The 13,733-nt window shown below is 36.1% G+C and overlaps 2 protein-coding genes across 2 annotated transcripts; both read left to right on the forward strand.

Moving 5' to 3' along the window:
• The first annotated feature begins 228 nt into the window (after window positions 1–228).
• Window positions 229–2,420, forward strand: LOC142980651 (uncharacterized). The gene is made up of 6 exons (XM_076126157.1): window positions 229–452; window positions 765–912; window positions 1,110–1,214; window positions 1,375–1,495; window positions 1,797–1,979; window positions 2,282–2,420. Exons 1-6 carry the CDS (start codon window positions 349–351, stop codon window positions 2,380–2,382), a joined length of 762 nt encoding a protein of 253 aa, XP_075982272.1. The 5' UTR covers window positions 229–348; the 3' UTR covers window positions 2,383–2,420.
• A 1,572-nt stretch (window positions 2,421–3,992) lies between these two features.
• On the forward strand, window positions 3,993–7,156 carry LOC142980703 (uncharacterized). The gene is made up of 5 exons (XM_076126237.1): window positions 3,993–4,130; window positions 4,722–4,791; window positions 4,880–4,985; window positions 5,219–5,428; window positions 6,879–7,156. The coding sequence occupies exons 1-5, from the start codon at window positions 4,069–4,071 to the stop codon at window positions 7,088–7,090; spliced, it is 660 nt and encodes a 219-aa protein (XP_075982352.1). The 5' UTR covers window positions 3,993–4,068; the 3' UTR covers window positions 7,091–7,156.
• The last annotated feature ends 6,577 nt before the right edge of the window (window positions 7,157–13,733 follow it).

Consider the following 13,733-nt stretch of genomic DNA (forward strand, 5'->3'; position numbering starts at 1 on the left):
AACACTTTTAAGACACAACTGGATTCTCAAGCTTGGTCAACATATAGATATATAATAAGAAAGACCAAATAATAAACATAACCTTGTTTTGAGGCGAAGCGACGTCCGCGTCCATAAAATTGAGTCCGACCAGGGAATCCAACGAAACACCTATCGGTTTAATTTCCAACGACAAATAACGAACCTCATTCTCAAACACCATATTCCCAAAAAACTCAACAAATCAAGTCCACAACGATATGTCAATAAAATGTCACAATAATTACCAAAAAAATTGTCGGCTACAATGCACGTTCAGATTAAATCACAAAATTGTTTTTGAAGAAATGAGAGTGAGGAAGAAATCTCATGGATCACTACTTGACTACTTATAGGAAAGACTACCTATGGCCCAATTTGCCAGGAGCTGGTGGTGCCTCGGCCGGTGGCGTCGGCGGTGGTGGCTTGGCTGAGTGAGTTTAAACTTCAAATATAGCCAACGCTGCAAATCTGCGAGCCGATTAATGCCCTACCAATACCCTGCATTCTCGTTGACATGTGGTGATGAGTCTTTTACAAATCAAAACTATGGAGTAATGCCGTTTACCGTTGTGGTTCATGTTCTCACTGCCTGCTAAATCCTTGATATAGTACAAAACTTTCCGTTCCTGGCAACATTCCCATTGCATTGGAGTCAACTGGAGAAAACTTACCAAAAAATACATAACAGTCATGTTCAATGGGAACCGTTAACATCATGCCCTTACTTCTTTTTTACATTTCAGAGTCCCTAAACTAACAGGGGAGGAGTTAGCATTCTACCAAGCATGTATGCAACACTCGCGGCCACCGGACTGCCGATGTCCTCAGTACTCCGGAGGGGAGATGCCGCAACTCCCTCCGGGGAAGGAGGGCGGATGGAGCCGGAATGAGGTATCAATATTTAGAAAATCGTTTCTTTTATAAACGAAATAATAATTATTTTAAACAAAAAAAACTTGATTATCCCATGATGGTTCAAAAAATTGCAGTTTTATCGATAATACAGCTCAAAATAGGAACTACTGCTTTAGGCAGAGAGTAGAGTAAGTTTCGTGTGGAGAAAACAACTGAAAATTTCCAAATTTCAGATCATGGGACCAATGCTAGACCCTAAACTGTATCCAGTAAGGGTGGGAGCAGCTCCTGAAACTCCGACATCACGATATGACCAACCAAACGCGTTCCTGGATAAGGTAAAGATGTACCCACCAAATGTTGCCCAAAGTTTTATTGAAATAAAAGCAAATAGACAGGCAACTTATTTTAATGGTGTTTATTTTATAGATTGGTTTGCAGTTTGAAGACACAATTTTGCTATGATAATATACCTTATACCAATTTATTTATTTGCAGTTGCAATCGAAATACCCGATGCTGTACAGCATATTGCAGAACGAGGCGTCACCAGAACTTAAACAGCGCATTGACAGAGATCGAAATAAGACCACGTACCAAGTTGATTATTGCGAGAGAGGTTAGTAGTTGTACTTTGATATTATAGAACCTTCGAAAGATTGACGTTTTTTGAATTGCTCTTAGATGTGAGCTGTGAATTGTCTTCGATTTTGCCCAGAAATCGTGGTAATTCACCTCTTAGCGCAGAAAATAATCTACGGTGCCAGACCGAATATTGAAATCAAGCAATCAATGAATAACGAGCCGTTAACCTAATCAATGACACGATACTACTGGACTGCACCAATAGTGTTATTATGTGTGTCAACTACTCTTGTTCCAAAGAAAGCATTTAAAATTACGATTTCTATTTTCTTCAGGTCCTGGTGCCCAATTCGAGGGTCTACAACGAGCAGCAGACGAGAGTGGCTCAGGTCCATGTGCTCAACCAATGCGTCTACCTGGAGATCCTTGCAGAGTGGGACCCAAGCCAGGAAAGTCAGCTCCCAAGACCATCTCCAAGCAAGGAGGCGCTGGCGGTGGCGAGGCCAGGGCCAAATGCGGTAAGCTGGAAATTATTATTCTTGAAAACCTTTTCACCAAAAGATAGTGATGACTTTGAAAATGATCATGGTTTTTTCACCCTAAGACGCTGGAACAGATATCATATATGTAGGAACAACAAGCGTTGCTTTTTTTGTCAAATGCTAGGTTAAACTGAGCCACTTTAGAATAACATAAAAGAAAAAACTTATTGCATTTAAGAGTCTGCTCTACGTACATGAAATGCCTACGCTAATTAATAGACTCTAGCAAATGAGACTGAGATTGTTAAACCAATATTTGAACTATCTTTTTCTTACAGAAACCACATCAGCGGTGCCGCCTCTCGGCAAGACAGAGTACCAGGACGGCGTCTCCAAGCTGGGAGCCATCATCATGCGAGACAAACTACATCGGAAGTAATTTTACAAACTATACAATCATGGATAATAAAATATTTGGTAATAGACATGACTTTTATTTTGTCTGCGAGTAGGATAAATTGTAACAGCAAGATTTTTTTTTCTATTCTTAATAGAATATTTTTGTATTTGGGATCATTTTGTAGTTCTGTACTATGGGTAGATGATTATCACATTCTCACATTCCCTGAAACTATTCAGCACAATAATTTAAAAAATGGCCTCCTAACTTTGTCACTTTTGAAATGAGCGGCTAAGTTTTTTGTAAAACCAGGAGAGACGCTCCAAATTACACTTAGTAACTTACACTACAACTTAGTAAATGCTAAAATGACGTCTGTTGCTGGCTGGGAAGTTTTTACACATGAATCTAAAGTATTAACACATACTTTATACTATAGCTATCCATCCCTGCCTTTATTACCTCTTAAACCAAAATTACCAGCAACACCAATTTCTTTGAAACCGAACACACATTATTTTGATCGATGATGACCTTCGGGATGCAGATACGATTTTACGGCATGTCGTACTAAAAATATCGCGATCTCATGATTTAGCCGCCGCGGTCACGCCATCAGGTCGCGAGCATAAAAATCGTGAGCCGATGAAAGGTCGCGGGTACTCAGGGGTTGATAACAGTTTCACTTAGAAACACACTCCATACCTGTACAAAAGAATGTACTACTATTGACAGCTCAACTATTGAGTTATCACGCAATGATCATTGCACCGCAGGTTTGATTTCCATAAAACTGTGCAGGGCGCTTCGTTTTAGGGCAGCTCCTTTCTATAAACCAGTACATAATCATTCTGAGCTTAATATTACTTTATTCGTCTTAATTTCTATCTTTAAATTAATGAAAGACTAGTCTACTATTGTCGTTCTCATATTAATAGTTCGAGAAAATGAGTAATGAGTTTTCGATAAATTGGTCCGGGATTTGCCTAGGGATTCTTATAATCATTGTTATTAATCGCGTGTTCACAAAGGTTTATAACAAAGCCACAGCATAGAAAACTTCGTATTAATATTATTTAGCTAAACTGTTGACGTTCCCTTGAAAAACTCGCAGCAAACATGCAAAACCGCAATAACTCTAACCTTATTATGAAAGAAGTTGGAAAGAAAAATTACAAACCATACGCCGCATCAGTTGATTAGCTAACCTACTGATATAACGTTGTTAAATAACGAATAACAGTTTTGAAATAACCGTTTTTCAGTATACGTTTAATCAAGTTTTGAGTTGTGAGAGATTGTTTTTGTTGGGTAATGGGAGAGCTTGGTTTAATTATAAATTGTTAAGTATTCAGTGTAAATAAAGTACGAATGTGATATAGGGTATTAACGTAGTAATGTAATAAAAGGCGCTGTTAAGTTTTCAGACTTTCCTCGAGACAATATCATCCTATTCAGTCGTTTTTTCACAAGAAGGCTAAGTTACCCCTTTTTAATCATGATTAGGAATACTTTGTGGTACATGTGTGGATGTAGACTGGACTAGACTGGACACTTTTAAGCTTTGCTCAAAAAATCGTATCATTTTAGTCCAACCTTTTTCTCATTAACTTTTTTTCGTTCCAGCTGATTGGTTTTGCCTTTTGGCACTCGGTTGACATTTTTATATGCCTATTTTTATGTGAAATTATTGTAACAGCAAATTTAAATTCAAAAACGTGAGCCATGTCGTTCTTAACGGAATATTTCGACGAGTATCGTCAGCATCCCATCAGGAAAACCAAAATGTAAGTAACTCGAGGGTTTTGGACATTTAATACATTTTCAGCGAGTATAAACCCCGTAGCGCATCTTAATATTATGTGTACAAGCCGCGTTAGTTAAAAAACCTTTAAAAAGTAAGTTTACAACATAGTTTCAGCGTGTTTTAGAAAGTGCTACCTACACACATTGCTCTGCGAAGGCATTATGAAAACATTCATTCATGACTGCATATCTAAAGGAAGATTATTATTTATTTAATTAACATTTCCTGTGATTCAATTTTGTAGAGAGGATTTGATGTTGAAGGCATCTCATTCATGAAATATAACAACAAACTCATCATGATTGTATTAGCCGAATCTACATGTAGAGATAGAACATTTTATTTTAATTCGATTGAGAAATTTTTTATTGAAAAACCGGCCGAGCGCTTGTCGCACACGAAGGATTTCGTATCTTTATCAGCATTAAAAAACGGGAAAACAATTAATTACTTTTTTTGTATTGGAGCCCCACCTTCCCTTTTTTACTCTTTGGGTACGAAGCCCTAAAAACTATGGCACTGCATATAACAAAGACGTATTTTATATGTAATCTAAGATACTCTCTTATAGGTGTCATCCAGAAAACAGATGGGCAGCATTGGAAGGAGAATGGTTAGATCCAAAAGTTGGAAGCCAAGACGTAAGTAGGTCTAAAATGATGAAGAACGAAAATAATATTGTTTCTTTAATTAGCTCTAGATTTATTATTATTATATCTCATATGATAGCAAGAATGGACAGACGAGGCGGTGGAGAAGTTCATCAAAGCGACGATGAAGAGTCTTCGCGGACAGTCCACGTACTTCAATGATTACTGCTCACATTTGGATCAAAGTATGGCCATATTATCTACTATTGATGTTAGATTTTTCCTGACCAGAAGTTTCTAGACAAAATTCTGAATAATTTGACTACGTTTTGTTTTATTTTACACTGTCCTAGAAAATGTTGTTAACATCCAATTTGAATTATGATAAAATAAAATCGTTTAAAGCTTTAAAACAGCATCATTGAACTATAAGCCTATACTCCTATGCGTTAACAATCAACTGCCAATAATTTTCCAGCGTTCAAATACCGTGAATTCAAACCTCGAGAGAAGAAGCTCCGTCCTTGCGCGGAACTGTTCGAGAAGAAGGTGGAAGAGGAGGTGGTGCCTCTCGCTGACATGCCGAAGCTGAACATCAAAGACACGGAGCTGATGAAGGTGGCTGAGGAACTGTACGAACGAGACCTCGACAAACCGACCTTGAAGCCGCTCAAGACACACTTTAGGGGTTAGTGCTATAGAATTGTTCTTGGTGCATTGGTGAACGTGGTCCTCGACGTAATAAATAGCGCCGCGGTTGGTTGGTTCGTATCCTACCCGAGACAAATATTTAGGTAATGAGCACGAATATTTGTTCTGAGCCTGGTTGACCATTTATCTATTTACTAAGTCCATTTATGTCATTTAATATGTAAGTATTAGGAAGTAAGTATGTTCATCAGTTACCGATTACCATAGTACAAGTTCTGTTTAGTTTGGAATCTGTAAGTTGTCTAATGATATTTAATTATTTATTTGTTAATCGTAATTGTACAAAGAAATCTAATTCAGTTATATACTAGCTAGCTAGCAATTCGAGAAGTAGCTATATTATGTTAGTCTTTAGTATTTTTGTATTAGATTGGTTTCTTGACTGGTAGTATAAATGTTCTTTTTACTTGTATTAATATCTACAGTGACAATAGTGTAATTTATGTATTTATGCTGTTAAGTTTATTAGATTTAATTTGTTAGAAAACTTAGGTTACTGTTATCTTATTTTTCAAATTACTTTCAGTCTTTTGTTCTCTAAACACTTTCCGAATATATTTAGGAGGAAACTAAAGACTTTACCATGAATTTCGATGAGCAATTGAAGAAAATAATAAACAATTCGTATAACATTTACTAGAAAACCATATCAAATAACTGCACGAGTCAAAATCATCAACTACATAAACTTTCTACAAGCTTTCAAAGTAATTACAAATGAAAACACGATATAACAAAACAAATGAAGGAAGTGCATCGGAATTAGCCCCGCGTGTCGGTTCTTAACGAAAATATCCAATGTTTGTTTGTTATAATAACATTGTTTGACGTCATAGGACATGAAACATAACTTGCCGTTACACATTGTTGCGATTGTCTTGACTGATCATTTAGATGAGAGTGGTTAGGTATATGTATGGGAGATGAATACTTTGTACACACACCTGGTTTTTACAAGCTTTTACACAAATAAAACGTTTTGTACATAGACTTTTTTCAAATATAAAGTCTGGGAGACTTTAATAAGATAAGAGATCATGCTGTAAAGACAGAGTTACTGCGAAAAATACTAAACTCTTAGTGCAGAAGTTTTGTTATAAAAAAAAATTTAATGCGTAACTTAACCTCAGCTTATTCTTACCAGTACCTATTACGAGATTTGATGATGAAGAATAAGTTAAAATTAGTTTCCTGACAGTCGGTTAAATGTTACATCACGTAAAATTAATTACTTAAGTATTTCGAGCGGCTGATTTTTCCTCGAAACGTCAAAACCATTGACAGGAACTTTGAGGCAACATTGCAACAATAATGTGTCTGTACAACACCATAACCCAGCCCGTACCTTCCCCTACCTTAATACAAGTCACCCCTTTTCCACCACTTTCCTATCCATTCCTTCACTCTTAACCCTTCCCCCTCCACAGTCCTTGGCTACGTACGTAACCACTACTACCACACCGGTCTTTCGGACTACCAGGGCGGCATAGCTCGACTGGCGTATGAAATGATCCGCGACAACCGCCTGCCCCGATACCATGCACATAACGGCTGCAGACCTGTGTGGGGACTGCCACCTGAAGGAGAGAGGCAGCCGGAGATCGATGGAGCGCCGTTTGATGGGGAAAGACTGTATTAGACAAGGTATATTTTTTTTGGTTGTAAGTGTAATGTGTGTGTTGTAATAAAAAATTGTGTGTTGTTCTCGAAATGGTGTATAGTTTTAGTTGTTTTTGAACGTTCGTTACTTATTGTGTTCAGTACCTTTGAGTGATGATATACAAGATTCAATACAAGACAAATTGTAGTAGTAGGACTAATTGATTCAGTGATTAATGCTTAAACTACCAACAGGTAAAAGAAAATGTTTCAGAGTATCCGTGATATCATGATTTAAAGTTTTGTTATAAAAGATCTACTCGAATAGCGATTATATTATCAGCTAAATTCAATAGAAGAGCTACATTTAAAGAAGTGCCATTTAAAAAGTAATACATCTATGTTAAATTACTAACATGTGAACACAGTCCTTTAAAAATAGGCAAAAAAACTGCTAGGTATAACAAATCCATTCCTATAATAGCGACTTTATCGTGTTATAAATTAATAAAATATATTTCCTAGTAATATCTCTTCTTAGTAAAGAGTAAACTAGCTGGTTCGCGTAGAATGAAGATAATCATCTGATGATTGTATAATAAAGTTTATGAAACACGTTGGAATCACGGACACTATAAATTGTAAGCGGATTGTATGTGCTAGTGGAGCAGTCGGCGCTGAGAGATATACGCTACTGGGGAATCGCTATTTACACGTCACGACACGAGTACGACACGATTTTTTGTAGTTTTGGGGATTATCTTAAAAAATGTTGAGACTGTAATGTTGTGACACGCCGCGCGCTGTGGTTTTTGATCATTAAGTTTGCCTTTTAATTTTTACTTCTGCGGCCAATGATAAACTTGAAAATTTTGGTTACGAATATGTACGACAAATAGAAGTTAGAGATTATAGACATGGTCAGTGTGTATAACGTTGCTTCATGGTTGCAGCAAACATCACAGTACAATAAAATGATCACCGTAATGAAAACGCATAAAAAGATGATTAAGCAAGAAAAGAATCTGCTACTGTTGATGAAAAGTTTTCACAATATTGAATTGAGATTTACCGTAGGCTTTAGCGAGATTCTGTCCAGTTCATTTTGTGTAATCATATCGTATATTGTAAAGAGATCAAGGAGCCTACGCCAAATGCGTGTGATGATTGAAACTGCTAACTGTTTACAAATCGCTTTCAAATTAATCCTCGCGCTACACTACGTATATACAGTGGTTTTTGCAAACGCACGCGAAACACGCATTCTGTTCCGATCCCACTACGATTATATTTAGATTTGTATACGAATATAGATTTACTTATGTTTTTGATACGAGTAATTCAATTGCCAAATTAATATTATATTTAGTGACGGGATATGGTAGTGGAAACAGAGATTTGGAAGGAAAAAAGGGGGTCAATTTTTTTATACCGTTAATAGTTGCTGGGCAAGGGTCTCCTCCCAAATTGAGGAAGCGGTTAAGCCTTGAGTCTACCACGCTGACCATGTGCGAGTTCGGGACTTTTTATGTCCTCCAAACAATAAAACAATATTGACACCGACTGCTTCCGTGGCGCAGTGGTTTAGGTCACTATGCTACTACTTTTGTGTCGGGTGGTTGTGGGTTCGATTCCCACACGGAAATTGGTCGGGTCTGGTTGTGGTTTGTGTCCGATGTTTGTATATTTGTAAAAGTCCCCGCGACACAAGAGCGATTCTTAGTGTGTGAGTTGTCTTTAAAAAGAAAAGTGGTCCTTAAAAATAAGACATAAAAGTTAACTACGCATTATCCCATACAATCACAGATATACAACAGACTACGCAAACGGATGTTGGGCTTAAAGGAGATTTGTACTGTTCTGCCATAATTAACTTGTATGTTCGTATTTATACACTGTATATAAGATACGACGCGTGTACATACATTAATATAACGTACGATGAGCACAAGACAGACATCATTCGCGCTCTTTGTTGCTCTTCTTATTGTTACTTGTCAACACTTTGCTTTGATAATTTTTTAGGGCTTTTGATTTTTGTAGGAAATTTGAAATGTTTTTTTTTTATTATGTTATAATTTCCAAGGAGGAAGGAAAGTTTCAAGTTGGTGTTCTTGGTAAAACAGTAATGTAAGGTGCTATGAGGCTACGTAAATAAGGTGTGAAAAGAAATCTTTGTCGGTCTTAGATCTTCATACCAATTATTTTGTGAATCTTGGTCAGATAATGGATTATACTTTGTTCCCAGCGATATAAAAAGTTGCGTCTTTTGTACTGCAGTCCCGCTAACAAATGCAAATATAAAAACATTAAAAGCAGTTTTGAAAATGCAATGATGCAACTAACAGTTTATACATTGACCCTCTTATTCATAAACACACTATAAACCTATTTTAGTTGAACAACTACTGTAATATGTTTTCTCTTTTTCATTTCGCTAAGGAGTGAAAGAAAAAAAACTCTTTATAAGCCTTTCATAACTTCATATATTTTTATGAATAAAAGGGTTTCTGGCAAATCTCATTCACACATTTTACTATGTAATTGCAAAAAACGTTTTCATGACTACTCGGTATATCACAAAGCGTTTACGAGTGCATGAAGCGTACACTTAAGTATGTAAAACAAGGTTTTTATACAAAATAATATACTGTTTACAAGAGACTTCAATCAACGAGTTTTGACGATAAACTAAAAGTTACGAGGTTTGGAAAAGACACATATTGTGTGAGATCATAATGAAGAACAAAGGTTTTTTGGGTTTGTACGATGTGACGTTATTGTACTGGTTTCAAGGTAAGACAGGAGTCTTCAGGAGTGAACATAAACTTATTTATCACCCTCAGTACAGCACAAGCGAAAAACAACAAATTGATATAGCTTTTCTAAAAAGTATTAACGTAAATACTGAGTCTACCATAGCTGCACCTGTGGTTTGAAACTGAAAGACTACTACACAAGAAGAATCAGCAAGAAATGAACTTAGCAATACGCCTCAAGTTTTTTGTGAAAAACCTAAAATCCAACTTCATATTATTATGCATTCCTAATTAGAGAATGACAATAATTTAAATTACGTAAAAACCCTTGCTACAGGATAATTTCTAACTTTTGTCCATATTTATATTTTTTCTCCTGAAATAGTGGTTGCGGCATTTTAATTTATTATAAGCTTCATCGAAGTTATCTTCCCGGTGAAAAGATGACGAACAAACGGATAGAACAATATTCAAACGTGTAATATTATTACAGATACTATGTAAATTCTCTAACAAGTTGGTGTTCGCTACCTTTGATCATCCTTCCAACATCTTACTCTACGCTGAGTTAATTTTTCTGGAGCTGTGCCAAATGCATTTCCATTGTCGACCCTCGTCTAACAACGGAGACTCATTTAATACTGGACTGTGTACAGACCGGCAACTTTTTGTGGAGCGACTTTGTGGCTCAATAGTGTCCGGAAGTTTTTAAATCATTTTGAGTCTTAAAAAGAGTTGCATTGGGCAAACTGCACTTAAGCAAATTCGGTTGTGCATGTTTTTATTTATGCAGCTGCCGTCCAAACTACCTATATTGTGCTTTATTATAGCAGGAGGATAAAATCGCCTAGATAATGAACTTTAAAAAACAGCAATGCATTTGTGAATCATACCATTAATACCGTTTGGGAATCGAATCGAATAACCGCCACTATAAGGCACATATTCTGTTTGACATTAATCAGCCTAGCCAAGCGGCAAAACCGAAGGTGTTTAGATGAATGTTCAGGAAAACAAGTTAAACAAATGCAGTAATTGCTTCAAGTCGGTTTTGTTGTCCGATAAATACTGCCGAAGCGAACGTGCCAGCCCGAATATGTGTGTAGCTTTACCTTTCGCTGAACAAGGCAACGACAGGTACCACTTTCGTAGTAGTAGTAAGGGCGCGTTCCCACTTAACTACTTACTGTCGTAACGATCGAAATCGTGTTGTTCTGTATGTGAACACCTCCATTTAAACATATAAACCACGACACTTAAAACTACACGATTATCTGTCGTCACGACAAAGTGGAAACGCGCCCTTACTGTAAATTTTTCGCTACGAATGTCGTCTCAATAGCTGTTTGAAGCAAATTACTTGATCGCTAAAATACAGAGCAAAAGAACAGAGAAAAGTGTCTGCCACGAAATGTGGCCCGACTGTTTCACTTGCTCCACTTGTTTTCATTTTGTTATCTGTCATTGGCCTACGTGTGGCACTTTTTGGTCATTTTGTATAGGGTCTAATTTAGAACTTGAGTCAAGTTTGTCTGTTGCTTTACCATCTATTTATACCCGTATGTTAGAGCTACTGATCTGTGCAAACTGTTTGCGTTGAATTTGATTCGTGGTACGATATAATAATGTTTGTTCTGAAAAGGGGTTGGTTATAAATTGTTACTATAAAGTCTGTAGTTACACGACTTATTCTCTGTTAAACGACTAAACCGATTTTAATGAATTTTATAAAAATATGTAGTTACGGTCAGCCTGCGACTATAGCCAGTGTAACTTGAGCCGAAACTAAGGTAAAATGCGTGTTCGCTATTATAGTTGTTTATATAATATACAATTAATATGCAATGCGAAAGTTTAAAGGTTAAAATAGTAGCAGCCGGGGGTAAAGGCAAAAAAAGAGAAAAATCAATTTCCCTTTTAATATTTTTGATCAAACAAATCTGAAGTGCAAAAATATAATAAATGTATTGTTTACAAAATTGGAAATTTATAATAAAGATTTGTATTTAAAAAACACTCAGTGCTAATAAAACATGTGATATTTTCATCAATTTGTTTATAAAGAACCTTCAAAAGCTTTCGATTTATAATGCACATTAATGTTACCAAAATTGATCATTCAATACTTTAGTCATCACTTTCGTGTAAATAAAAAAATCAAAGATAATGGCCCATTAAGTCTGTTTGAATGTGGTTTATTATCTAAATAAGTTAAAACGTTAATATAAATATGTATTGAAATGGGAATTATGATATACAAAAGATAAAAAAGTCAAGTAAATGAGTTTTTTGGTAATATATTCTTCAAAAGGAAATCCTTAGTCTGAGGTTTTTATGTGATTGATCATGGCATTCATTTATTGGGGAGGAAAAGTGTTTAGGTATGTTTTAAATACATAATATGCAACAGCAGTAGGAGCAGATGAAACCATAGTTTATCAAACTTACCTCTGACATGGTGTTAGCAACAGAGGGTATTTTACACTAAAGCAGAAAATAGTCTAAGTGACGGGCCCAATTTATTCTTTTTTCGAAAATGTTTGTCTTGATTATGCTCTGAGCTTGACAACAAAAGTTTACAACATTTACTGCAGTTTTATACAATACTAGCTGACCCGTGCAACTTCGCTTGCGTCATATAAGAGAGAATGGGTAAAATTTCCCCCCGTTTTTGTAACATTTTTTATTGCTACTCTGCTCCTATTGTTTGTAGCGTGATGTTATATAGCCTATAACCTTCCTCGATAAATGGACTATCTAACACTGAAAGATTTTTTCAAATCGGACCAGTAGTTCCTGAGATTAGCGCGTTCAAACAAACAAACAAACTCTTCAGCTTTATAATATTATAGTATTATAGTATAGATTCGTATAAAAGCTGAACAATTTTCTTTGAAAGGGAATAACCCTCGATTACCGCATAGAATTTAACAGCTTTACCGTTTTCAAATGACGCCGCGTGAATCGTCGACTATTATTATCATTTTTGAAGAACAAAATACCCAGATTTTCTTTTTCGATCGTTTTATTCGGAAAATTGGTGAGTGAATAGTTAAAGTTGGAGAGGAAAACGCGAGACAATTAGTAGCACGCCGAGTGGTGACAATCATACTGATTTATTTGAATTGTTTGGCGAACCACTTTGTAGCAGGTAGATTTTATTACTAGGAATATTGCTTGGGGGAATTTTCTGCCAACATTTACCTAAGAAGTACAAACTATACATTTTTGGGAGCTGAATAAAATTATGGAGTATGTCAATTTTCAATTTCTTGTGTTTTGAATATTTTTCCGGACTTTCTTTGTTGTCTATTTTGTACAAAAGTACTTCCTCTATCATGATTGGAACGTGGATGTGTTGAAGATTTCGATTAATTCCATAATTCTAAGTTTCAACTCGATCATAATAATCATCTCTTGTGCTCGTATCCCAATGACTTCCAAAGACGACTACAGTAAAAACCCAACCCAGATCATAATACTACTAGTGTTATTCACCAATCCAATCCTATTTAGCTTTCAGATACAGGTCATAACAGATATAGATACATCTGCAAGATTGCCTGAAGATTAAACCTCAATCTGTAACGATTACTAACGTTTCACATGACGCAACATCTGTACCCTGATCCATCTCAAGCATTTCATTAGAAACATTAGCAACTTACAGAAGAAAATAAAGCTTAATACTTCCACGAACGTGATCTGTTTCACATCATTATTCTTCGAAAAGATCAGAAAAAAATCAAATATATTCAGTAGTGACTATGTTTGTGTGAATTGTGCCGTGACAGCCCTAAATCATCCCAAATAAGATTGTTGAGGTGATAAATAGCTCGTTCTTGGCATTTCGGACAAAGACATTGAAGTGTTGCGGTTTCAGGAACATGATTACGTAACACCCCTTCGGGGAAATAAGCGGTA

Source organism: Anticarsia gemmatalis, chromosome 18, assembly GCF_050436995.1.
Source record: "Anticarsia gemmatalis isolate Benzon Research Colony breed Stoneville strain chromosome 18, ilAntGemm2 primary, whole genome shotgun sequence".
In the NCBI taxonomy this organism is placed as follows: Eukaryota; Metazoa; Arthropoda; class Insecta; order Lepidoptera; family Erebidae; genus Anticarsia; species Anticarsia gemmatalis.